This window comes from Astyanax mexicanus, chromosome 8 (assembly GCF_023375975.1).
Source record: "Astyanax mexicanus isolate ESR-SI-001 chromosome 8, AstMex3_surface, whole genome shotgun sequence".
Lineage (NCBI taxonomy): Eukaryota > Metazoa > Chordata > Actinopteri > Characiformes > Acestrorhamphidae > Astyanax > Astyanax mexicanus.
In genome coordinates this window covers 2,386,116-2,413,678 of record NC_064415.1, presented here as the reverse complement: position 1 = coordinate 2,413,678, position 27,563 = coordinate 2,386,116, and the positions used below count along the sequence as shown (strand labels likewise).

At 37.9% G+C, this 27,563-nt stretch overlaps 1 protein-coding gene across 4 annotated transcripts; it reads left to right on the top strand.

Moving 5' to 3' along the window:
* The first annotated feature begins 852 nt into the window (after positions 1-852).
* Positions 853-27,333, top strand: kiaa0232 (KIAA0232 ortholog). 4 transcript variants are annotated; one of them, XR_007440360.1, is made up of 9 exons: positions 1,063-1,081; positions 7,354-7,912; positions 11,188-11,328; positions 12,094-12,163; positions 12,241-12,358; positions 12,503-15,863; positions 21,291-21,399; positions 22,306-23,210; positions 23,378-27,333. XR_007440360.1 is itself a non-coding variant. In XM_007240580.3 (8 exons), exons 2-8 carry the CDS (start codon positions 7,676-7,678, stop codon positions 22,320-22,322), a joined length of 4,053 nt encoding a protein of 1,350 aa, XP_007240642.3. In that variant the 5' UTR covers positions 853-989; positions 7,354-7,675; the 3' UTR covers positions 22,323-27,333. The 4 variants fall into 4 exon arrangements, 3 of the variants coding, with proteins under 3 accessions (XP_007240642.3, XP_049338634.1, XP_007240644.3); XM_007240580.3 differs by lacking the exon at positions 1,063-1,081 and adding an exon at positions 853-989 and having other exon boundaries at positions 22,306-27,333; XM_049482677.1 differs by having other exon boundaries at positions 22,306-27,333.
* Positions 27,334-27,563: the final 230 nt, after the last annotated feature.

Sequence of the window (27,563 nt, the reverse complement as noted above, 5' to 3'; positions counted from 1 at the left end):
GTAGAAAAATAATAAAGTATATTTTTCAAACTATGATTTATATAACTTTAATTTATTATTTTTTTGGTATAACTGCTTTGTTGTGCTATTCTATTATCATTATAGCAGTGAAATTAATTCTCTGAAAATGACAATAATATTGTTTATTGCAATAATTTGTGGGACTATATATATATACGTATATACATATATATATATATATATATATATATATATATATATATATATATATATATATATATATATATATATATATATATATATAATCTTCAGGTTTTTTTTTTTTTTCAATTTTTCCACCTGCTCCTCATGATCATATATAAGTGAAAAAAAAGATTTCTATTCAGTTTTCTGATTTTGTATTTTTTGCATTTTGTATTAAAAACCTAATGGTATAAACAACCATCCAATATTTACAAGATTTAAATTACAAATTCAAAAATCTGAAAATCTATTAAAATTTTTTTTTTTTTTAAAGAAGAAAACTGGGAAAAAAATTATGAAACCAGTTTCTTCCTGACGACTCCAAATTATGTTAATTAAATAATAAAGTTTTAAACCCATTTTTGGTCAGAAATGATAGTCTTTTTTGATGTCTGTTAAATTAAAAAATCTAATTAATCGAACAGTTCATTATATATACTGTAATATGGGTCTATATTTTATATTTTAGACTTCACATAACCCAGTAATATACATTCTTATAGTATGACACACACTGATTGTTATGTATTATTTATGTATTTCTGTGACGCTGATATGCTGGCGTTGTTATGACGTTATAATGACCCACAGTCGTGATCTTGAGCGCGTGAGTTTCAGCGCTCGGCCCGCGTACTACTTTAATCCTCTGATGCAATCGGGCGCGGCGGAGGAACACGCCCCCTCATTAGTAGGGCGGTCGGTCTTCGGCTCGTTGCCGTGGAGACGGCGGAGTGAGAGCCGCGCAGCGGGAGAGAAGTTACCGCTTCTGCTGCTTTTAACGGCAGGTAAAAATAACGCTTTATTTTAATCGCTGTGCTTCGATTAACGCGTGATTTGGTCTCCGTTACCGGTCCGGGTGTCAGGCGCGGTGCTGGCGGTGAGTGCGGAGCCGGGTTTCGGCGCGGGGCTGTGCGTGTTTAGGGGTCTGTGGAAGACGACGGAGCTAGCTGTGCTAAGCTAACGGCTGTGGGCAGGTACCCGGATGTAGCGAGCCGCTGCTAAAACGATTATTCGTTGCGGTGAAATTAACGTTTGTTTGCTTATAATCGGCGATTTGTGTCGTTTGTTTAGCGGTTATCGAGCGTTTGAGCGGTGTTTACGGTGTGGACGAAGCTTGGACGTTGATTTGTGGTGTAGGAGGGGATTAGCGGGGCCCGACCAAGCTAGCTAATGCTAAAGCTAATGTCGTTCAAATCAATACAGGTTAGCTCTCTAGTTAGCTCGTTAGCATGAACCGCTAATGGAAGTATAACTAGATTAAATGGTTAGAACTGATAATTAATCGATTATTTTGATTCATAAACTAAGAATACGGTTAAAAAATGCACATTAAACCCGTGTTACGGGCCGGTAGCTAAATGTTTTACCACCCTGTTACCGGCCGGTGGTTCTTTCTCGTTTAGCTGCGTCAGCCCGATTAACTGCAGCTAAACCCTGATTAAAATACAGTGTATATATAAATAAACACCGATTATGACAGTGACAGCTACTTTTAGTTGGTGTACAGCACGATTTATTCGATTAAAATGCATTTCTACTCCTATATATATAGCGGGTACATTTTTAAATGTCAGCTAGCTAATGCAGTCAGAGCCTGTAGCCGGCTTACCGAAAGCAAAAAAAAAACATTGACAATTTTACCTTATGTCTCTCATTTATGTAAACATATTTTTAAGTTTGTATATGTTTATTTATTTGTTAACCATCGTAGATTTAGCTTGCAGAACTCTTATACTTGTAAGTGTCGTGTTTTATTAGTCTGTCTGGCTGGTTTGTTGCTTGGTTGGTTTGGAAGCTAAGTTGCTAGATTGACAGTAACCCGTGTAGTAGTTCTGTATCTGTCAGCTATCTTACCTTCATGCTTTTAATATAGCTTACATATCTCAACGAAATAAGATAAAATACACTCTTATTTTATAGATTTAGTGACTAATTAAACTAATTGAAGTTGTGATTTGTGTCTAATTCGTGTCTTTAATTAGTAAGGTCAAATATTACGATAACATTGGCACATTTACTCTGGTTTTGATAGCTGGTTGTATTCTTCCTGTAACAGCAGATCCGCTCAATTAACACACACAAACACTAAAATTATGGTTGGACAATACTTCTATTTTTATATGTATCGCATCACTGAATGTTTTAAGCTTGTTGATATGGCTTTTAAACACTTCTAGGTAAATGCAGTATACATTATTGTCAGTACACAGCTGTGACTGACTGATTCGCAGGGAGCAATGCATAATGAATTGGGAAAATTTCTTTCAGAAGCATGTAGATAGTTTTTATTTCTGTGGCTTTTGTAATTTTATTATAGATATTAAAATGAAACAAAGAAATGTTTCTTTTTATATATACATTTTTGTCTGTCATATATTACTATCAGTTTCTTATTTTGTATTTACACTGTAGTAAATTAGCACATTTACTCTGTTTGTAATCCTTTAGTGAGATTGTGTTTGTGTAAACTTACTTGCAAAGCCATGTTTAACCAGCCTGTCTGGTTATGTTGGTAGAATAGTTTGTCATCAAAATGTGTTCACTGCATTATATCTGTACAGTAAGTTGGTGTTTGTTCTGTTTTTAAATCCTTTATTAAGTTTCATGTTTGTGTGAACTGCTTTTGTTTCTCTCTTTCTTATGTATAAACATCAAATTTCCTAGTATTTTTAACTGATCTCTGATATTAACATATTTTAGCAAGAATAGGGATGTGCAGATTTAGGAGTTTTGGACTGGAGCTGCTAACTGGTGTTAAAAAATCGTTTTTCAAATGAAAAACTACAGTTTTATTGCATTATCATTTAGTATTGAAAATGCCAGCAGACCACCAAAGCACAATATGACTTCAAATAACTGAAACATTGTTCTGTCTAAATTATTTTGCCAACTCTTGTTTTGCGATTTTTGACTGCAGAATTTTAAAACCCCATATATTTAGTCTGTCATTCTACAACATGTACAGTTATTTCAGAGATAATATATTGTCCAAAAAACTAGTTATTGCAAAAGGCCTGTTTTAAACTAAGCTGGTCACCAATCTTCATTTATTAGTCAATTTGTGCTTCACTTTTCTGTCACATTTTTTATCGTAAATCAACAAAATGGGAAGTAACTCTCTGCTGCTTTATATGTGCTAAGAAATTTCAGGTCAGTAGGCTTTTTCAGGTTGAACTTTGTGTTAAATTGTGTGTTTACAGCTAAGCTTATTCTTGATTTTTATTTGTCGTTTTACTGAACACAAACATGTTTTGGGTTTTAAAACAATTGATATGAGTTTTGGTCTTATACAAGTACAGTAGGGAAAAAATACCCCAAAAAATACTACAGTGTTAAAATACCAAAGTATTAATCCAATAAATTTCTTAATCTTTCTGATTTCCAAATAATTGTGGAATTAGATTGAATTAATCTGATTCTCTTCGATTTCACAACTCTGGATCCACTTATAATATGAGGCAGGAGCTAATGGCTTCAATTTCAGGAGAAAAACAAGATATTTTCAGGATTTAATCTGTACTACAATTGGCGTGTTTGATCGGGATGCCCCTGATGGGTGTCTGAAAAGTGTCAGAGCCGGACTAACATTAGTTAATCTATAAATAACTCAGCACCGTAATGGCTACGAGCGCCTGCAATCCTGCACATACACACACTCACTCACACACTCACGCTCACAAGGGCACAGGGCTTTACTGTATGGTTTAGTAGTATGTTTATTTATTTATTAATTACTGCAGTTTTCAGAGGTTCAGTCAGTAGGTTAGTACAGGGCAGTCCTGGCGTTTTGTACAAGCTGTTCTACAGATCTGTGCAGCAGATAATGTTATTTTTACGTTATTTTGATTATTCTGTTGTAATTGAAAGCAGAATAAAGTGCACAGCCGGTCAGCTCCTGTTCCCGTTGCACAGTCGAGTTCCTTATCAGGCTTTACTGCTGTCTGCGAGCTCTTCACCAGAAATATGTCCGCCTCGCGACTGACGGACACGCCCTCCGCCGACAGATACACTGCCGTCCTGTTCAGGAGCTCTGCAGGAGGAAACAGATACTCTCCACTGCTATGGGGAAGTGTGAGCTGCTTCACAATACCTTCTTTACAGTACAGTATCTTATAAGATACTCATACATAGTTCACAAGTTTGTGAACCCTTTAAATTTGAGTTAAAACAGTTTTAAAAGTAGATTAAGAGAACCCAATTCAACAAATGAGACAAAAAATGACATATTTCTGAGTATGATGGATTTGTATACGACTTGATAAACACATCGTGAAAGAGCTGTGATTAAATTGTGAATAACAGGAAACTCGAATTACTCTAGCGCTTCACACTGGATGTAGAGTGAGGTAGAGGTCCATAGTGAATGCTCACTCCAAACTACTTCTAATCCTGTGTAAATGGATTTGCAGCCAAAAGAAGTTCTAAAAAACCTTAAAAAAAACTTAAACTGATTTACAATCTTAATTTATCGTGTTTCACATCAACATCAGGATATCCAACAGCATTATCACTAGGGGTGGGAATCGTTTACTATCTCACGATTCGATTCGATTCCGATTTTGGGGGCCACGATTCGATTCAAAATCGATTTTTGATTCAAAACGATTTGAATTATAAAAATTTCTGCTTCTGGCTTATGAATCTTATTGAAAAAAAAACCCTCCATAATATACACTGGTCCTGGAGCAGGTAATGTGTTACAAAAACAATAAAATGTGCAGGAATGTGGGTCCTCAGTGACAGAGGAATCACTGGGATATCACAATGACGTTAATGAACAATAAATAAATAATAAATAACACTGCTTTATTACCAGGCTACTAGCGGTGGTGTGTAGGTGACGCTGCTGGGCTGATGTGATGATAGCAGTGAAGCGCTAAAGTTCAGGAGCAGCTGCTGATTAACTAGTTAACTTTAAGGCCGTTGTATTTCTTCAGAAAGGGGGCAGGAGGTGGAGAAATTAATTCATATGGTCCATTCCTTAATTCCTCTGTGATGAGGAGCTGAAATTAGCTCTGATTAGCTTATTGTATTTTTCCGTTCCGCCTTAAATGCTGCAGCCCGCTGCCACCTGTAGCGTTATTTAAGGTGGAACTGGAAAGTTAGCTAGTTAGCTAGCTAACAGTTACTGAAACTAACTACTAGCGATCTTTTTTATGCTTGTTATGAAGCATTCTGCCATAAAACATTGAAACTACATGTTAATCTAATGTAATATAGTGCTTGTTCTGCCATCTTACCGGTGATTCTCAAACACCTACGCTCTGTGTGTGTCTGGAAGATCTCCGTTTGAAAGGACAAGCGCTATCCCCAGGGTTGCCAGGTCCAACAAAAATACCCAGCCCAAAATCAGTCTAAAACCCGCCCCTCAGAATCGATTTTGGGACATTTTAAATCGATTCTGAATCGTAGTAAATGAGAATCAAGATTCTTATGTGAATCGATTTTTTGGCACACCTCTAATTATCACAAATGACTTTTTTTTGTCTGTATCTACACTATGATTGGAGACTTATTTATTAATCTTGTGGTCTGCTCTAGGGTGGGTTAACCTGACGACATTGAGAGAAAATAGGTCATGAGATTAAGTATTTACACACTGGATTGGGAAAGTGTTGTGCATTTTTGAAACTTTTATCAATGTGTCTGTACTATGTAAAAAAAAAAAACCTGTGATGAAGTGTTGTTATAGGCTCTCTCTCTCTGGGGATACAGTATCCAATGCCTTGACTCTGGACACACTGAGACCCTGACCCTGAAGAAACTGATAAGAACCTGATTATTGAATGAATGAATGAATGAAAAAATAAATGAATTGCATGGGCCGTGTAAAAACTAGTACGGTTCAAAATACCTTTTACCTTTACATTTATATCATACCGATACTTACATTATTTACATTATTCTTTCTCAAAGGTGTTTTTTATTATATTTTTACTCACACGCTCTGTTCATGAGTGTTTGTTTGTGTAATACATACATTATACAGGTTTATGATTATGTGCAGTGGTTTCACTTTTAAATTAATGTGAATTTTTGACGCATCTGAAATGTTTTATGCCTTAGTTCAAAGAAACCACAGGGCTCTATACCATCGCCAACAGTGCTGTAAACTCAAAGCATTTTATTCACCTGCGTCATCATTATCTACCAGAACAAGGCTTTGGGGAATGCAATAGCGGTGGACCGATGGGTGATAGCAATGCACTTCCTTAAAAAGAAAAAATTCTCATAAAACATCAAACCTTCCATAGTTTCCCTTCCATAGGATCCTGCAATTAAGCATGAATAGATTCACAAAATCAGCAGAAATCACCATTTCAATTTAAGATTTGTTACTGTGCTAGCTAGCTAGCTAAGGCTAGCCATATTAATATGACCCAGCCAGCCAATTGAGCTAGATGAACGTTAGCAGAGAGATAGCAAGCTAGCTAATCCCGGATCTCCGGCTATGACTTGATCAACCCTGAACTGGCTATTTTCTTTGTTAAACGTGTTAACTTTTAATTGTATGTCTGATTTGATATTACAGATTAACTTGGACACAACAATAAGTTCAGAACACTTTATAAGAGTGTTTGTTTCTTTAAGACACTGGTTGGAATGGGAAAGTTAAAGAAGGATACTGTGTCCGCGATATTTACCTGCACAGATAATTCAGGGAAGCTGTAAGGAGGACTGTAGTTAGACAAACTACAGAGTTTTTTTTACAGTCAATAAGTTAGTTAGTAACTAGATAACTAGCAAGCTAACCTAGCTAACATGCACGTTTTTAATACAGCAAACAAAGGCGATTAGCTGGCTACTGCACATAACCCTCAATCCAGTTACTGTAGCCTTTAAGTAAACAGATACTGCCATTTAAACCCAGCCTCGCTTTCATTTCAACATGGGTGCAGAAAGAATAAGGTGCATGAAGACGCACTTGGTCAGTTTCCTCTGCTGATAAGCATTGAACACGTCTAGATAGCTGTGCCATTAAAATAGCAATCAAGTTATGCTTAAAACAAACCCGTGAGTAATTAAGAGAGTTAGTACATGCCTTTTGCGTGTTTTGAGTTGCACACGTTGTACTTTTCCCGCTGTTTCGATAGCAAAAATGCTTAATCAGTAAACTTTGTTTGTTTGTGTTTTTTTTTTTTTTAACAGGTGATTCCTGTAGCCAGCTGTCTTCCACCATGAAGGTCTCTGATTGAAACTGAGCACGCTCAGACGCTCAGTGTTCTCCTGTAAGCTGCCAGCTATCAGCTGTCCTAACCATGCCTGAAGACTAGAGCCCCCTCCTTGCTAATAGCATTAAAAAAAATCTAAAAAAAAAAAAAAAAATCTACATGTCCCTTCATGTAGCCCCCCCTCGTCCGTCCCCCTGGAGTGAGTGAGTCCACCCCTCACCAGGCCGCCCTCCGTCACCCTCTCGACCCCACCCGAGAGAATGCCCCTGCACCTGAGAATGGCCCCCACCTAAAGTTCCATGCGTCCAGTCAGCGGAGAGTCGTCCGGTCCTGCCCCCCCCGAGAGCGTGTTGCGGCCCTTCCCTGTGCTGGGCTCGCTGCCCCCGTCGGAGATGTCCCTGCTGCAGTCTCTGGGTCCAGTGCAGAGCTGGCTGGGCCAGGAGCTGGAGAAATGTGGGATAGACGCTATGATCTATACCCGATACGTCCTCAGCCTCCTGCTGCACGACAGCTACGACTACGACCTGCAGGACCAGGTACCAACCTTTACCTTCACTGCCTGAGTTATAAAAAAATTAAAGTTTTGAGACTCACATTCAAATATCTAAAAATATTTAATCTCTGAAACTAATCTTGGACAACATTTCTCACAAATTATAAAAATAAAAATATTGTCATTTAGAGCATTTATTTGCAGAAAATGAGAAAAAGATGCAGAGCTTTCAGACCTCAAATAATACAAAGAAAACAAGTTCATATTCATAAAGTTTTAAGAGTTCAGAAATAATCAATAATTGGTGGAATAACCCTAGTGGTTTTTAATCACAGTTTTTTTCATGCATCTTGGCATCATGTTTTCCTCCACCAGTCTTACACACTGCTTTTGGATAACTTTATGCTGCTTTACACCTGGTGCAAAAATTCAAGCAGTTCAGTTCAGTTTGGTTTGATGGCCAGAGGTTTTCAAAATCTCTTATTGTTTTCCATAGCTGTATAACAAATATATGAGCAATTCTTAATTATAATTTAGATTTTTATTCTTATTGTGGTTGTGGTGTCTATAATCGGTAATTTCAATCAAAACATTGGAAATCAAACTTTTTAGGAGAAAAATGTTCGTAGATTAATATCCTGGACTCGTTTAAAAATATTTTTTTTCATGCTAAAAGTTTAGTTTATTTAGATGCCCCCAGCAGCGAGACCTGCCGGGACTAGAAGGGTAACATAAATAAAAATGTATTTTTATTTTTACAAATTTATTGTGATTTTATAACACTTTTTAATCTTTTCTATATAAAATCTAAAATATTGCGCTCAGGCTTCCAATGCAAAAGAAATGATAAAAAAAAATTATAAATATTTTAGTTTATTGGATTTATTTGCTATACATATTTTACAGTGGAATATTAGTCTTCTTTTTGGTGCATTACAGGCCGAAAACAGCATTCTTACATTTATTTTCCCATCACTGTAGATAATCCAGCTCTGAAAGGGTTATTTAAACAAACCAAATCTATGGAAAAGAACAATCGGTTCCAGAAAAAAATGACTTTTTTATTGTTAAAACGTCTGATCTTGAGTTGAATGTAACTAAATTACTGGGGTGCTGCATTAACAGTGTATGTAATTAGAATATATATTACCACATAGTTAAAACAATGTTCCTCCTCTGTTTGTAGTGAAAGATTATTTTTCATTGTTCATTGTAAAAAAAAAAAAAAAAATTCGCTTCTGTGTAAAATAATAGTTTTAATTGTTCAGATTGTAAAACAGTTGTTTGTAACAGAACACAAGAGAACAGCTGATCAGTGAGTAAACAATTATCAGTAAACGATTCTTCTTTTACAGAAGTTGTTTGTGGTCAGATGAACCCATTTCCTGTGGAAGATCTGTAGTTCTGCAGTGTGATCAGCACTGATACTGAAGTTTAAATTCACGCTTTTTTGTGATTTTAGTTTATTGGTTTGTTGTATTTGGTTTTGTGCAAAATCTTAAACTCCAGCACATCCTGCCTCTCGTGCTGTTGGAGTTGGGTTTAGGGAACTCTGCTGATGCTGATTTTAGTTGATTTTTAGTTTCTCTGTGTGTTCAGTTTGGAGATGGTGTGAGATTAGCTGGAACTGCTTCAATAATAATCAGTGCACAGGAAGATCGTAGCAGCTCTGCTCCGAAACACAGAAACAGATCATTTCACTTCTAAAGTGTCTCTAAACTCTGATCATTACATTAAATACATTTAAATAACAATGCCCTTTTAAATGTTAAGAGTATTTAGATGATGCAACTAATTAAATAACACACTCTGCTTTTAAACCAAGTCACCATACCAGTGCTTTTATAATTCTTTGCTCTCATGTTTAAAAAAAAATAAAAAATAAAAAAAATCTCGAGTAAAAACTCATTTTTATTCTTTGGCTTTTGACCCAAACTGAGACATGATCTTGTTTGGGTAGGTTTTTTACTTTTTTATTAATTAATTTTTATTAATTGCATTTTTTCCTTGTCTTTTATTACTTAGTGTTTGTTTTATGTTTTATAATTCTCTATGTATAGCACTTTTTCAGCTGATGTTGGTTTTAAAGTGCTTTATAAATTAAGTTGAGTCAATTATATCATGTTTTTAAAATACTATATAATTCATTAGGGGTGGGCAATATAATATCGTATACAATATATCGTGACACAGAAATATCATGATATTAAAAATCCATATCGTGATAATAGGGCTGTTCTGTCTTAAAAGTAGTCTATTATTTATTATTTATTGTGAAGCTTTAGGTGTATTTATTGTATAATTGTTTTAGTTTGCAGTTTATATGCATGCACTAAATATACTGCAATATTATTTGCTGCATTATATTATTTTATGCTATATTATTTATTTTGCCACATTATGATTATACTGTTATACTATTATACTATATTCCTGAAATATTATTTTTAATACATTATTTATTATTTTAGTTTTCCTATATCGCCAATTATATCGTTATCACAAAAATACCCTGAAATATCGTGATATTATTTTAGAGCCCACCCCTAGAATTCATTTTCAAAAACATAGTTTTGATTTTTATTATTAGTTAAGATAAATTATTGGTGTCAGAAGTGGCGTATTTAGCGTTGTGTTGAAACCTTACCCACTAGATAGCAGTGTTGTTTGTTTTATTCAGATTTTTATAAATCATGGTGTGTTTTTATACTTTAATAGTTTTTCTCAAACTGATAATGTTACCTAAAAGGTTAATCACTAACAGAACAGCAAAGACTGATAATGTTAGCTTATAGGCTAACTGCTAACACCACAACACAAGCCAATAACTTTAGCTTAGAGGTTAACTGCTAATAGCACAGCAAAGAGCGATAACGTTAGCTTACAGGCTAACAGCACAGCTAAATGAGGCTAAAAATCACACACTTTTACAAGATAAAGCTCCAAACCTGCTGACACAGTCGGGTAAATGATCTCTGAAGAGTTCTAAAGAAACATCCTGCAGACTCCTTTACCTGAAAATACAACTTAAATGGACCTGTGTTTGTCTTCACCCGTTTTCAGATCTTAAATGCACATAAATTAGCTATTTTGACTTGTGTTAGAGACACATAGACCAAAAATGCGACACAACAGACACAATATCACAGTTTACACTATTACTGTTATACCAACCAACTCTAGTAGCAAGTGTCCTTTGCTGTGAATTTTGTAGAAGTTTGGCAAAATTAAAATATCTGTTCATGAGTTATTGCAGGATCTTGATCAGGGTTTTGATGTTAGCATCTCAGCATGTGTTTTGTGATGGTCTCTGTACAGGAGAACGACATCTTCCTGGGGTGGGAGAAGGGCGCAGGGAAGAAGTGGGGGAAGAGCAGGAGGAAGACCGGGACGGACCTCAGTCTGGAGGAGATGAAGAAGCAAGCCGCTGTGCAATGCCTGCGTTCTGCCTCTGATGAAGTAAGACTTTTTAATCCTTCATCAAAAGAAAACCACATTAAAAAGCTAAATTGTAAATAACGTTTTTATTTTAACATTTGTCCAAATGACGAACACATTTTTAGCTCCATTTCTCAGGGGGTTCTGGGGTAATTTTCTCTTTTATGGTTATTTTTTTATCCTCTGTGATTTTATTTCCATCCAGAACGATCATGTAGGTGTTTTTCTCAGACGTCCTCTGAGAAAATTACAGGCTGAATTATCTACTGTTTTTCTCTGAACTCCGTGCTCCTCCAGTCATTTTAGTCCCGTCCGGATGCACATCTCTGAGTTTCGTCTCCTTGCCTTTAATTAAATAAATATTTATCCACTGCCGCGCACCGTAATTACACTTTGGACACACATTTTCACAGAGATCCACGTAAACATAACAGCGAGTGAAAATGGAGGAGCTACTGAACACTACTGATGTCATGTGACCGAGAAAAAAAGCCTAAAAACTCACTGATCCTCCTGTTTTTTCAATTGCAATCTGGATGCAGGAGTTTTATCACTGATTAAAAGTGTAAAATATTTTTCAAAGACGTCCCCCTGAGAAATTAATTCTGTCCAGACAGGGCTTTTGGAATTTCACTATGTACAAATATGTTGCATTGTCTAAGAATTATCTAAAAATATAGACACTTATACACTTATTTTGGGTGGATGGGTTGTAGAGACTGTAAGTGATCTAGCACTTTTCTGGTTTCTGATTTAGTTTCTAATTGTGTTTTTTTCCTGTTTCAGAACTCTGGAATTGAAAGCTTGGTTGAGGAGCTTTGCTCTAAACTCAAAGACATTCAGAATAAACAAAAAGGTTTGCTTCTTTTTCTTTTTAAATGTCAACATGACTGTTTAACTGTGTTGTGCTTTAGAATCATCTTTTGTTTAAAGAATGCACTACTGTGATTCATTGTCTTGCAGAAAAAGAGAAGCAAACGAGTAAGAAGTCTGATGGATCTCGGTCTCCTGAATTAGCTGAATCACCTTCCTCTAAAGATCAGGTGGAAATGTAAGAGATTTGCTTTATCTCTGATTAAATTCTTTGTTAGGACTATTGAACTATTGAATCAGTGGTTCTTACATTTAATATATAAGTGCAATATGTTTATTAGCTCCACAACATTCAGCATTTTTTTTTTATTCTTTCCTTTAGGTACTATGAAGCCTTTCCACCTCTCTCCGAGAAACCTGTTTGTCTGCAAGAGATTATGACGGTGTGGAACAAGGCTAAAGCATGCACATATTCCAGCTCCTCCTCATCCGCTGCCCCTCAGACTAGCACGGACACATCCTCCCCGAAAGACTGCACCAGCGAAGGCGAAGTCTTCAAGGACAAAGGTTCTGATGCATTTAGCACCTCCGCAACTTCCGAGAAGGCTCAACAGCGGCGCAGCAAGAAAGAAAAAGAGAACCGATACCACGTGGGCGCGACTGGGGTATCCGATGACCAGGTCGCCTACCAAATCAAGAGGCAGGCCAGAAACCGATCTGATTTGGGGCACCGTCCTCGATCCTGGTCCTCTGGCTCAAGTGAGGGAGGCTCAAGCTCCAGTGGTAACCAAGACACAAAGACCTCTAATAGCAAAGGAGTCCGGATTAGGCACAAGTCTCGCGAGGTTGGCAGCAGAAGCAAAAAGGGGCGAAGCAGTGGGCAAGTCAAACTGGCTCTGAAGGCTATCGATAAGGAAGAGCGTAGAAACACAGCAAGCAGTTGTGGCGCCGCTGAAGCCCCTTCAAGACAACAGCAGCAGCACTACACAAAAAAAGGCAAGAGGCCGCTGAGGGAGATTCGTAAAGATCCCAGCTGGGCTCAGGTGAAGGAGTCTGGAGGTGAGGCCGGTAACAATAAGGAATATATGGAAGAACCCCTTTGGTATACCGAGCCCATCTCTGAGTATTTTGTCCCGCTAGGCCAGAGCAAACTGGAGACAAAGTACCGCAGCAAGCCAGACTCCCCCAACGACCTGGCCACGTCCATCGACATGGACTGTCTGTCTGAGAGGGTGCAAGGGATCTGCATCGCCAACTCCTTGTTTCAAAGGGCGTACCTTGCAGCAGGTACTTTCGTCGACGGGCACTTCGTGGAAGTGTCCGGTGAAGGAAACGAGGAGGCCACTGAACTAAACGGGACCTCAAGCTGCCCTCCTCCCGAGGATGGTCAAGATTTAGATGATGAGCATCTGTCTGAATTCACTCACTTCTATGAAGTTGATATATATCAATCCATATTGGATCCTAGTGCCTCAGATGCAGTACAAGAGAGCCGGATCTTAAACATGATTCGGCAAAAGAGCGGCGAGCCAAGAGAGGTCGAGGCAGGGTGTCGCATAGTTTTAGACGGCTTTGAGCTGCAAGGGGAAAGTGCAATAATGGTGGATTGTTTGGGAGCTTCGGGAGCCGACGTGACCCTCACCCAGGACATCGAGAACATAGCTCACGTGTGGGAGTGCTGCTCGTCTTCTAGTTCCGAGGACTTGGAGGGAGAAAGCTGTGCGGGTGACTCTCCGGTAAGGCTCTCCCCGGTGCTGGGCAGCGTGCCGTTTAACATTGGCAGGCTGCCTGGCGCTCTTGGGGAACCTCCTCTTCAAGAAACCAGTAGAAGCACGTCTGCCCTGAACTCCTGCTTCTCGCTTTTCGAGCTGCAGAGCGAGAGTTCTGCTTTCCCCTTTTCCTGCGACTCGCTCACGTCGAGCCGCGACAACATAGATTCAAGTAGCTGTCTAGATCCCCTCGGAAACAAACAGTCCCGTTTGCTAATTTGGACCAAAAACAGTGCCTTTGATGAAACTGAACACTGCTCTAACCTCTCAACGAGGACCTGCAGTCCGTGGTCCCACTCGGAGGAGACTCGTTCAGACAGTGAGCAAGTGGGTGCTCCGGCAGACGAGTCGGCTCAGTTCGGCGGCGACGAGATCGGCTGCGTAATACCTCCGATCCCAGCTTCGTATCTGGAGGAGGAACTTCTGGATTTTTTGCAGGAGAACCCAAGTCACCAGCAAGACGAAATGAGTGTAGGCACGGCGTCCAACCAGACCTTCAACAAGGTGTCTAAACTGGAGTCTGTTTGTGGAATAGCGTTAGAGCAGGACGATAACAAACAGTACAGCACTGCTTTGTTCTCAGACGACTCAAACCAACAAAACGATGATTACAGCTCAGGAATAATAAAAGACATTTGGATGGCCATTGGAGACAGAGATTGCGTGTTGGCGCTTGGAGTGGAGAAGGCAGGTGAGAACTTGTTTTCAGAGGAGACTTCTAGCTACCAGTCCTGCTGTCTCGATGTGGAGGTGAAGGGCGAGCCCATCCAGAAGAAGGCCGTGCAGCGTTCAGAGTATCACCTGTGGGAGGGTCAGAAAGAGGACCAGGGTCTAGCCAAAGGTAAAGTCTCCAAGATAGATGGAGGGGACTATACGACACCTGCCAGACCTTGGGACATTAATTCAGAGAAGGACAATACGTCGTTTATTCTCGGAGGGGTGTACGGAGAGCTAAAAACCCTAAGCAACGACAAGGAATGGGCTGTGGTTCCGCCCGACGATGCTTGCGGCAGTCTGTTGCAGTGCGCAGCAGCGGCTTCCTCTTCTGATGTGGTAACCATCGCGGGGACGGATGCAGTCGTGAACACGGGCAGTTGCTTCGCTCCTGGGCACAAGCCTCTGTGGAGACCTTTGGTGTCCTTTGGGCAGAACGATCAGTCAACCAAAGGGACGGGGGATGGGCTGAATAAGGGATTTTCCTTTATCTTCCATGAAGATTTACTTGGATCCTGCGGAGGCTACTGCGGAGAGGAGCAAGGACTGGACTACCCGTTTTCGTCCTTGGATCTAAATAACCCTTTTTCCCAAGTCCTGCATGTGGAATGCTCCTTCGAACCTGAAGACATGGCTTCGTTCAGCCCGGGCTTCAAGCCGAAGTCTATATTGTGCTCGGAGTCGGACAACGAGCCCTTCTGTCCGCGGTTGTACGGAATCAACCGCACTCAGTACCGGGCCATCCGCATTTCTCCGAGGACGCACTTCCGGCCGATATCCGCCTCTGAACTGTCTCCGGGTTGGTGCAGCGTGTCCGACGCAGAGTCCGAGAAAGAGGAAACAAGTCTTCCCGTTCCCGGTCAGACGGACCTCTTCGACGATCCGCAGGCAGACCTCAAACCTCTGGAGGAGGACGCAGAGTGCGAGGGCCCTTACTACGGGAAGTCCGAACTGGAATCTGGCAAATTCTTACCCAGATTAAAGAAGTCTGGCATGGAGAAGAGTGCTCAGACTTCTCTGGATTCGCAGGAGGGAGGGGGTACGTCCCTGCCGACTGCAGAACCGGAGATTTGCTTGGATTGCGAGATTGCGGGAGCGTCTGCAGTGGCGTCCGAGGCCGGCTCTTGCGCAGAGTTGCCTACAGATACGCCTGAGAAAGAAGAGTCCTGCGTAGAAAGAGAGACTTGCAGGTGTGATGGGAAAAGCCAGATTCCAGAGTTTGAAAAGTCATACGATGAGGCTCCTCAACAGTTACATGAGGTGAGTAAAGATTTAAAAAAATTTTTGTTGTATCTTTAAGATGTTTAGAAAAACTCAGAAGAGGAAATGGTGTGGGAGCTGTGTGTTTTTGTGTAGTAGGGCCGTAACCGTGTCTCAAACAAAATGTGAATAGAGGATGACTGGATCCAGGAATTGCATAATCTACTAAAGAGCTTAAAGTTGGGAGGCAGGAGAAGTGTGGCACATGACTTGACCTGCTTTAGTAGGGTATTATAAATGCCTGTTCACAATGGACTCAGTGGTTCTTGCAGTTTTCATGAATCCGTGTATCATTCGTTCATTTGATATTCAATTGAGAATCAAAATCGGAAAATTAAAAAACCAATTCGTTTTTTCGTTTTTTCGTTTTTGAATATAATACCAAAAAACGAATAACGGCTTGTATTTTGTATTTTTATTTGGTTATCCAAACAAAAATTGGAAATTTAAAAAACGGACCAGGAGCCGAATTTGATTTTGATTTTGAACTTGACCCATTTGTGTGCCCCGGAAGTTACTGATTTGTTTATTCTTGGTGGGTTTCTGTTGCGCGGGAGTTCACTGCAGTGTTATCTACACAGTCTGTATTGCTGTAGGCTTTGGATGGAGTTGAGGATGGAGAGTTTTATCTTGTTCAGAGGAACTAAACGCGTTGCAGTGAAAGAAGACGATATGACAACAGAAAATACATGTCTTTTTCGCTTAAGGTCGTGTTGAACACAGAACCTTCTAACACTCATTGCAGAACATCGCTGGATCCCCATTTGCTGCAACGTGCACGAAATCTCTTCATGCGTCTTACCACCTTCAAAAAGATCTTTAATTAGGCCAGAATGTGGTTCCAGTCCGGCCATGCTGCCTACAGCAATACAGACTGTGTAGATAACACTGCAGTGAACTCCCGCGCAACAGAAACCCACCAAGAATAAACAAATCAGTAACTTCCGGGCACACAAATGGGTCAAGTTCAAAATCAAAATCAAATTCGGCTCCTGGTCCGTTTTTTAAATTTCCAATTTTTGTTTGGATAACCAAATAAAAATACAAAATACAAGCCGTTATTCGTTTTTTGGTATTATATTCAAAAACGAAAAAACGAAAAAACGAATTGGTTTTTTAATTTTCCGATTTTGATTCTCAATTGAATATCAAATGAACGAATGATACACGGATTTTCATGGTTTAATAGGTTTCATTCTTGTTTTGTTAATTCCTAAAACTACATTTTTAAAATTAGGTGGTCAGAGCGGCCTAAATCAAAATTCTAGCACAAATATGATCTACATCGTACACCAACCAGGGTCACAAGACATTCTACATAAAAAATAATGTCGATTTTTATACCACAGCAGGTTTTTCAACATGAAGAACATACCTTTTGTTGAATCACCATTGACCATTGAATTTAGCCAATAGCAATGTTTGTTGCACCCAAGATCTGTTGCTTTACTACGTTAGATCTCTGTAAATCTATTTGGCTTTAAAAACATATTGGAAATGTTCCTAAATTAATCTCTTATCTGAATTAGAATAAAATCTATTCGGTGAGTCAAATTTAGGACATCAGTGTAGACATTTTCTCACCTTACAATCACTTAAAATCTCAATAAAATACTTTCATATTTGTGGTTGTAAGGTGACAAAATGTGTGAGAGTATGGATACTTAGAAACAGTCATCTTCATATAAAACCTTTTTAAAGAGTGTATTATTTCCCTTGACACATTCTTTAATAGCTTATATTCCTGTTTATGCTCAATTGAAGCCACTTTAACACTTAACCAACCATGATTAACAGTAAGCTCCGGGCTGCTCTTACGTAGGACGTAACTGCAAAACGAACACGGCCCAAGGAGTTGCATCACTTGGCCCAGGCTTTCCTTTTCTCTTCTGTTATCTTTAGAGAGTTTTAAATGCTTATTCTGGCTAAACATCTTGATTACAAGACAGAAGTCACTTTATCACAATCAATAAGTGCAAAGAGCATAGAGCAGAGGTGTTTGTATCAAAAGCTATGGGTATATTCTGCCCTGGTTTATCTAGTTTAGCTCTATAAATAAAGAATGCTGTAACAGTTACAGCGCAAACACTTGCTTTTTAGCGGCTGGTAGGATTATAGCTAATCAGATTAGCCTACATCTCGGCTGCCCGGCCCTGCTATTGGCTATCTGCTGCCGTGCAGAGATTCTAACTTGATTTCAGCAGTGTTTCTCAACTCAACTCCAGTCCTGAAACCCTGTCTGCACCACATCATCTTCCCTGAAGCTCTGAAGCTCCTGAGTCAGGGCTTGTGCTGATTACCTGGTCTGGGTGTTGGTTTCTGTAAGACGAAACAGAAACAGTAATAAAGTATTGCAGGCTAAGGCTTTATTTAGCACTCGGGTTGGGAAACACACTGATTCTGAACACACCTAACTCACCTTACACACCTAATCCATTTAATCAGGGCCTTCAGTAGCCCAATATAGAGTTCAGCCAGGGCTAAACACACTGTACAGATCTCTGGAATCAGATTGTGCACCATTACCTATAGAATTTAAAAGCTGTGGGTGAACACAAAGTAATAGAGCGTAGATTGATCCGCCCCATAAACTGTATTTATGAGCCAGAGCCTGATTTAAACCCCACATTATTTTAGTAAGTAGAACTGAAAGTAAAACTGAGCTTTTAAAAACATTTTAACCTGTTTGAAATCTAAGCGAAATCTGTTCAGAATGATGGTAATTAACATTGCAACACTGAAGAAGCACAGACCTATCACGTTTTATTTGTTAGTTTACTATATTATGTAGGGGTGTGACGAGATCTTGTGGCACGAGATCTCACAAGATTAAAACGTGACGATATTTCATGTCAAGCTTAAACCTGTCTCGCGGTACAGTTAAAAAGCTCTGCGCGACAGTAGGTATGGTTTGCACTTACTGTTTGCACTATATAAGACCTAGAAAAGTTTAATTTTTTTATTTTTTATTCTTATTCTTATTTCTATTTCATATAGAATCAATGTGTGAGAGAAACCAGTCTGTTAAGTTTGTGTTATATGATTTTGTCAAATAAAACTCTAGTTTTCAAGCCATTTTTAATTTTTGATGTTTTATTTTTAAATCTCGTTTTGTTTCGTTCTCGTGAACCCAGTATCGTGTCTCGTCTCGTCTCGTGATATTAGTGTCTCGTCACATCCCTAATATTATGATTATAACGCCATAGATTTATATAAAATAAATATACCATTAAAAAACAGACTCGTCGTGGACTATTTTCTTGAGCCCGACATGACCTGAGGAAAGTGGTGGGAAATCTTGAACCCGGTCTGAGTTTGGTTAGGTTGAATGATCCATATACATTTGGAGGTACAGTGTTCTTTTATTAAGTATCAAATGCATTTATATATATTTATATTGATATTAATATTTTATCGTATCATGTATGCTTTAATAAGCAATATTGAGGATATCAACAGTGCTTAAAGGACATTGACCTAACTTTACATTTAATTACAAAGTGTAAAAAAAAAAATCTTAACATTTATTATGTGCAGCTGAAAGTAATAAAAATCGCTGTAATATGCATACAAGATTATTGCATTACAGAAATAATCGTCAGATTAGTCGACTAATCTGAAAAGTAAGTCAGATTAGTCGACTTCCAAAATAATCGTGTGAGAAACGCTGTGAAATGCTGTAAATATTGTGTAACATAGAGGAGCTAGAGCAGGACAGTTGTCAGATGTGGTGAATCAGCAGTTTTCTGATTGTGATGTAACTGAGTTCATCACTGATCTCTGATCTGTTTTGTCTGCATTCTCTCTGTAATCAGTAATCAGTGTACGAGACTCTGAGCCGAGCTCCTCTGGAATGAGCTTTACTCTCATTTACTGCCTTATCCTCAAAATCCCCAACAAATCCACACTCCTGACCCCAAACCCCAAACACACACACACATATCTTTATAGAGTTTATAACCAGAGTCTATAAAGTGATTATATTTATTTACATTTCTGTTCTATAAAGTTTTACTGCTGTATTTTGTTTTCATGTTTTAGAAATAAAATCAAGCTTTGTTAGTTTTATTAATCTGTGCATTTAACATGTTAAAATTGGGACACACATTAGCATTGCAAATAAATATTTTATTTATAGAGGCTGAATAAGTAATGCAATTTAGTGCAGTAATCCAGCACAACAAACACACTGCTCTTTTAGACATTTTTTTGTGGGAAAAAAACTATATACAGCTCTGGAATAAATAAAGAGATAACTTCAGTTTCTGAATCAGTTTTTTTTCTGATTTTTTTTTTATTTATAGGTAAAATGAACATTGTTGTTTTATTCTATAAACTACAGACAACATTTCTCCCAAATTCAAATAAAAATATTCTCATTTAGAGCATTTATTTACAGAAAATGAGAAATGACTGAAATCACAAAAAAGATGCAGAGCTTTCAGACCTCAAATAATGCAAAGAAAACAAGTTCATATTCATAAAGTTTTAAGAGTTCAGAAATAATCAATATTTGGTGGAATAATCCTGGTTTTTAATCACAGTTTTCATGCATCTTGGCATCATGTTCTCCTCCTCCACCAGTCTTACACACTGCTTTTGGATAACTTTATGCTACTTTACTCCTGGTGCAAAAATTCAAGCAGTTCAGTTTGGTGGTTTGATGGTTTGTGATCATCCATCTTCCTCTTGATTATATTCCAGAGGCTTTCAATTTGGTAAAATTAAACTTATAGTTAAAAGAAACTTATAATTTTTAAATGGTCTCTTTATTTTTTCCAGAGCTGTATATTTAATGTATTTGGAAAATCTTTTGAATGTGGACTAAAACCTAACAAAATAAAACGATTGGCTCAACAAACATTTTTCACAGTGGTGAAATAAAGCGAAATAAATGCTGAATGAATTAATGCAGATGTTGAATTTAATGTTTTAATCGCTGTTTTCATTTTTATTTTATTTTAAACTGAGCCAGAGTGAATGCTAGGCTTAATTGTGTGTCACTTTAGTTTAATTTCACTCCAGTTTTTTTTATTTGTTGGTTAAAATATCACGTTATAAGCAGAGCTTTTCAGGCTTTTCGTGAGGTTTAATCCTAATTGACTATAAACTCAACGGTAGGGGTGTTGAACTGGATTATGGGTGTATTTAGCAACAGACACATTATTCATTATGTATATTTAATTTAATTTTTCATATATTTTTTTACATTGCAGCAGACATAACAACTAGAATTAAATGACTTGAAATAAATGAGCAAAAAATAAAAAAAATTACTTTTCTCTTTGATATACATAATGATCCCCACTCCATGTTATCACATTATCATAAATGTTATGTGTCAGGTAGTGCTGGGTTGAATTTTCTTCTGCTGTATGGTCTGTATAGTTACTCTAATTTCAGTGTTTGTCTGTGTTTGTTCCTCAGTTTCCTCTGTTGAGTTTTGGAGAGCAGAGTTTGGGGAGGAGCCAGCAGGAGGATTGCTGGTGGCAGAACTCGCTCTGTTCCCCCATGTTTTCAGGGTCTCGATGCACAGGTAACCCCACCTGCCAGCGGTTACCTCTACCTGAGGAGATTCTGATTAGATTATTCTTCTGTAATTAATTATCTACTGTTAATTATATAATTACACCTGTTCATAGATAAACACAACAATAAATTAACCACTTCTGACACCAATCTTTACATGTAAACTAATAATTAACAACCAATCATTTGTTTTTTGAGAATAAGTACAGTATTGCTTTAATGTTGGTTGGATGGTTCGTTGGTTAAATGATTAATTTGGTTGAATGGTTGGTTGGCTGGTTGAATGGTTGGTTGAATATTTGATTGGTTGGCTAAATATTTGATTGGTTGGTTGGTTGGTTGAATGAATAAATGAATGAACGGTTGGTTGATTGATTGATTGATTGAATGAATGGTTGGTTGGTTGAATTAATGGTTGGTTGGTTGATAAATGGTTGGTTGGTTGGTTGAATGAATGAATAGTTGAATGAATGAAAAGTTGGTTGGTTGATTGATTGAATTAATGAATGGTTGGTTGGTTGATTAGTTGAATGTTTGTTTGATTGAATGAATGAATGAATGGTTGAATAAATGATTGGTTGGTTGATTGAATTAATGAATGGTTGGTTGGTTGGTTGATTAGTTGAATAGTTGGTTGATTGAATGAATGAATGGTTGGTTGGTTGAATAAATGATTGGTTGGTTGATTGAATTAATGAATGGTTGGTTGGTTGGTTGATTAGTTGAATGGTTGGTTGATTGAATGAATGAATGGTTGGTTGGTTGGTTGAATAAATGATTGGTTGGTTGATTGAATTAATGAATGGTTGGTTGGTTGGTTGATTTAGTTGAATGGTTGGTTGAATGAATGAATGGTTGGTTGGTTGATTGAATGAATGAATTCTGTTTTTTTTTTTTTTTGTCCTTTCTCCAGGCAGCAGTAACATATGAATTTGCTGCCGAAGCGTCTCCACCGTCTTCTCCTCCTCTACTTCCAGTTTTCCTCAATGAACCCAGCGGAGGAAGAGGAGGATGAGGAGGGTCTTCATCAGGACCGCAGCAGCAGCTTTCTGGTCCCGAGTCCCGAGTCCGGTTTCCTCCTCCTCAGCCGGGCCGACCCCCTCACCCCCCCCACCCTCTGATACTGGTTCAGTTTCAGTTCACCCAGCCCTCCGTCAGCACAGTCAACCAATCGGCAGCGAACAGAACCGGTGGGAGGGGCGTTTTGATGCGAGGGCATTTCTTCTTCTAGATCTGTTTGAAGTCTGTGTGTTCCAGCAGTGTTAATCAGTTCAGTTCTGATGAGATCAGTCCGTTAGCTGATCAGGATGATCTTTAGTTGACAGTTCAGAGTCAGGTGATGATAACAGTGATCTTTTACTTGAACCCCATGTAAGGTTTTCTTCCCTAATCTCCTCCTTCCTTTATTTTTTCTTTTCTTTTTCTTTTTGACCTAGGATAACTAGAGCTGTGGTGTCCCACTGATTGTGCATGTGGCTGTCACGCTAGTGTAACAGTGTAACTGCTCTATGACCTCACCGTAACGTCCAGGAGAAACCAGGCCCATCACCTCATCCTCTCCTTTTACTCTTTATTTTTGTAGGCCAATGGTGGCCAATCCAGGTCCAGAATTGATTGTCCACCCCAGGATTTTGTTCTGACAGTCTGCTTAGCTCTGCTACAGGTCTAGAATTTGCATGATCCACTCCAGGATTTTGTTCTGACAGGCAGCCGAGCTTTTTAGCAGGTGCAGGTTTAGGTCCAGAAATTGATGATCCACCCCAGGATTTTGTTCGGACTGACTGCCTAGCTCTTTAGCAGCTGCAGGTTTAGGTCCAGGTTCAGAAATAGATGATCCACCCCAGGATTTTGATCTGACTGCCTGTCTAGCTTTTTAGCAGCTGAAGGTTCAGGTTCAGGTCCATGTCTAGAATTTTGATAATCCATTTCAGGATTTTGTTCTGACAGGCAGCCTAGCTCTTTAGCAGCTGCAGGTTCATGTTTAGGTCCAGAAATTGATGATCCACCCCAGGATTTTGCTTCAACTGTCTGGCTAGCTTAGCTACAGCAAAGGTAGATGGGCAGCCAATCAAACCAATATCTAAAAGTGTAATTTAAATTTCTGGGGATCGTTTTAGGTTCTGGACCATGATTGGCCATCTCTGCTTTTGGTCTTTACTCTGAGAGCGTGTTTATATGGTAGTAGTGTGCTTGAATGTGTTGGGTCTCGGAATGGTTTCTTTCCAAGTATTCTAGTAAACCTAAACCAGCCACTTTTACTCAAAGTGGTCTTTCCCCTGTTAACACTCAGAACACATCATTTCAGAAGTCAGAGGTTGTTTAAGTTGGTTAGTGAATATAACATACAGGCACAGAACCAGTCAAAAGTATGGAAACAGCCCAAATATTCTTATTAAATGTGTTTTTTCTTTTATTTGATTGTTTTTTATATTGTGCATTAATATTAAAGGCATTAAAACTATGAAGGAACACACATGGGATATATATATATATATATAAATATATATTTACAATTATGTAGTAAACAGTAATAAATGAACCTGAATGTTTTATTTCTTCTTAAGCTTCTTTATAACAGTAGCAGCTTTAACTTTGATGCTGAGCACTTTGTAGATGCTTTATCTATCTTTTGTTAAACCCCCTAAACCCCTTAAACTTCACCCAAAACCAGCTTAGTCCTCCACAATCACTAGACCTAAACCCAACTAATTCATTTAGTACTCAATTCCATATATGTTCCTTTATAGTTTTAAATAGTTTAAGTATTAATCGGCAATGTAGACAACCAAAATGTACAATTTAACAATCGCTGTCATGCAAAAACCTTTTCTCAGTTTAAATCTGCCAGTTCTTTATTTCATTACGAACGGACCAAAAGAAAGATGAGATAAGATAAGATAAGATATGGATGTGCTGATGAGATCTGATAACATAAATAAAAATAAAAGTAAATAAGTTGTGGCCACAACATTGATCTAATGTGGATCTAACAAGATTTTGTTACCTTGTTAAATTTTCTAAATCGCGACTTCGTCTCATTCCCACGCCTTGCTGAGTGCAAGTAATTTTAATTGGTTAATATGCGGGATTGAGGAATTTTGCGGAGCTTTTGCTGAATTTTCTCGTTTTTGAGAGGTTTTTGTGTGACAGCTGTTTAAAATAAAGAATTATTGAATTATTAAATATTGAAAGAAACTGGGGGAACGTGAAGGCGGGGAAAGTTTGCCATTTGAGAAGTTTTGAGTTCAGTGTTTTGCAGTTTAAGCTTGTATATTTTATATATATATAGTTCTATATATTTTTTGTTTGTGTAAACTCTGTAGCGCGAAGCCGTGGGTGCTGTAGATTCTTTATTTACTCTTCTGTAGCGGCTGCAGGTGAGGGGGCGTGGCCGGGGTTTATCAGAGGTTTCGTCGTTTTGTTCGGATGTTCTGCGATAAACTCGCGTGAGACTCCATCGAAATTGATTAACGAAGTTTTAGCAAAGACCACGTGGCTTTTTTTTTTGTTTTTGGGTGGAAGAGCGTGACGGGCTACAGTAGCTTTACAGCAATACTTTGTTTGTTTTATTGATTAGGAGGGTATTAATTGATTTAATTGATCTCCTTCTCTTCTCCCAAAGCCCAAAGTGTTTTTTTCTGTCAGCTGAGGTGTAGTCTGATTTAATTTTGGTTTGGTGTATTTTGTTTTGTTTTATTTAATTTAATTTATTTTTATTTTATATTATATTATTTTTTTTGTCCCACAATTATAAGCAATAAAATAATACAAACACCAAGAGTTAAGAAAGGATTATATAGAGGGTAAAAGGGAGAATAGACACTACTACAGACTCTACAGTGTGTGGATCCAAAATTGGCGCAAAAATGTAAAATTTAGGAAGACGCAGTACGACGTTAATGTACGAATATTTCAGGTGTGGTGTTTAATTTTTTGTTTTGTTTAAGAAAAAAATAACCTCTCCTGTTTTAATTTTTTTTTTTTGTCGTTTTTCTTTGTGTTCTTTTGTTTCATAGCGCATCTACACTTCCTACAGAGTGAGAGTATTAACGTGTGCTTAAAAAAAAAAAAAGTTGTCCGAATGCGAAAGTACTAAAGTTGTGTGTTTTTATATATAAAAATCGGAGATTATAAGACCGATACGCCTTGGTTGCGGCGGCCAGCAGTGGATTATCAGTAGTCGGTAGTTCGGCTGTGGCTGAAAGCCAAATAGATCTGATTGGACGACTGGATTGATTGTGCGCTTGCTTGTTTTGTATTGAGATACGAAGAAAATGGGATGATTTTCTTTTTTTTTTTTTTTTTTTTTTAAGTTTTAGTTAGTTTGAAAGTAACTAGAGTAACTAAACCCCTCCCCCACCCCAACTGTTCTCATAATCGTAATCAATCATCATCGCAGTTAATCGGTTATCAATTATCAGTTATTAGCACACTACATATAGCAAAAAAAAAAAAAAAGAATTGCACAAACGTACAAACTTATGTACGTACGTATAGATAAGATAGATTCCCATCCGATTCGTAGAAACATCGTCCGTCCGTTCTAAACGAGCCGAGCAGGGGCGATGCAGCGCGTAACGACGTCTCAAACCTTTACCAACATTTAATAAAATACAAATAAATATATATATATACTACAGTATGGTTTCAGAACTTCGTCCGAATCTTCTGTGATTTGCGTTTTACTTTATGCCTGCGCCCCCTGGTGGCTGCAGAAGTGTGTGAGAAATTGATGGATTTGGAAAAAAAAATAGTATTCGTTTTTTTTGTTTGTTTGTTTGTTTGTTTGTTTTCCAGCCTGATTGAGCCACAATACAGCACCAGTTTCACTGGTCCTTCAGCCTAAAACGGTTCTTTATTTATTAAAATAAAAATAAAAAAGCACTCTAATTCATTAATTAATAATATTTGAGCTTCCTTTACTTAAACAAGCATTATTGTTATTAATATTAATATTATCAATATTTATCAGCACTGATCTAAAGATGCTGATTAATTTAATTTTTGTTTTAATTGTTCTAATTAATAAAACACTTCCTCACCGAACCCCCTTTGGCACTCAACCTCTGTTTTTTCCACAGATGGTACCTGTATTTATAACACAGTCTAAATAAGCATTATTTATATCATTATTATTATCATTACTATTATTATTATTACTACAAGTTCTCATAGAGAAAATGAAATAAAACAGACGAAACGTGAGCAGGGTTTATTGAGTTTCAGTGAAGATGCTGCACGAGGTCGTCGAGGTTTAATATGGTCATAAATTTAATAATTTATTAAATAATTCTGCTTTGCTTTAACTGCGAGGAAAAAAAAAAACAACGTTTTAAAAATGTAACAAAAACCTACAGACGAGTGTAAGTTTTATTTTCTTTTGCTTTTAAGTATTGCTGGTGTGTGTGCGTGTGTGTGTGTGAGTATATGTGGGTCCTCACAAATGAGTTAAATAAGAAAACCATTAAAAATGCATTAAAAAACCTCAAACTAATAAAAATAAAATAATAGAAATGGCGTCGCAGTGGAGCGCAGTGCTGGTGTGTGTGTGGGAGATTGGATTTAGTGTAGGCCTTTAAATGCGTAAATGCGTGTTGGGAGGAAGCGGACCATTGGCCAGTATACGTAAATGCGTATGCGGGGGAGGGGCCGCCGTGGTTAACGAGGTTTTAAACGTGGTTGAGCTGGGATTGTTCTATTCTCGAAGCTCCGAGAACCCAAAGGTTCTCCTGTTGTCCCTCCATACTGTCTGTAACAGTCTTTTACACCCATCCCACCACCTTCATCACCCTCCCCAACACTGAGTCATTACCTCAGCTCCGCCCACCCCGATATCCCCGCCCCCAAAAAGTGGAAATATTGTTCTAATTCCATATTCATCTCCAACAGGTTTTGTTTCATTGTTGAGTTTCTAAATCTCTAATAAAGGATTGAGTATAAACGGCTTGTTTGTTTGTTTTTCTTGTATAGCGTACTTTTATGAATTTCGTCACTGTCCAATGAAAAACAAGTATACAGGAGGGATATAAAACTTTCTAATATTTCAATGGAAGTCAATGTAAAAAGAGTTAATTTCAGGTCATTTTGAAGAGTTGATTGTGTTTTTTGGCACAGTGTAAGGGATGATTTCTGTGTTCAAATTATGTAGTAAACTAAAAATCGACAAAAATG

Coding starts and splice junctions, on each gene's coding strand:
- kiaa0232 (XM_007240580.3), top strand. CDS start 7,676: ATGCGTCCAGTCAGCGGAGAGTCGTCCGGTCCTGCCCCCCCCGAGAGC. Junction 11,329..12,093: donor TGCGTTCTGCCTCTGATGAA/GTAAGACTTTTT, acceptor TTCCTGTTTCAG/AACTCTGGAATTGAAAGCTT. Junction 12,359..12,502: donor TCTAAAGATCAGGTGGAAAT/GTAAGAGATTTG, acceptor TCTTTCCTTTAG/GTACTATGAAGCCTTTCCAC.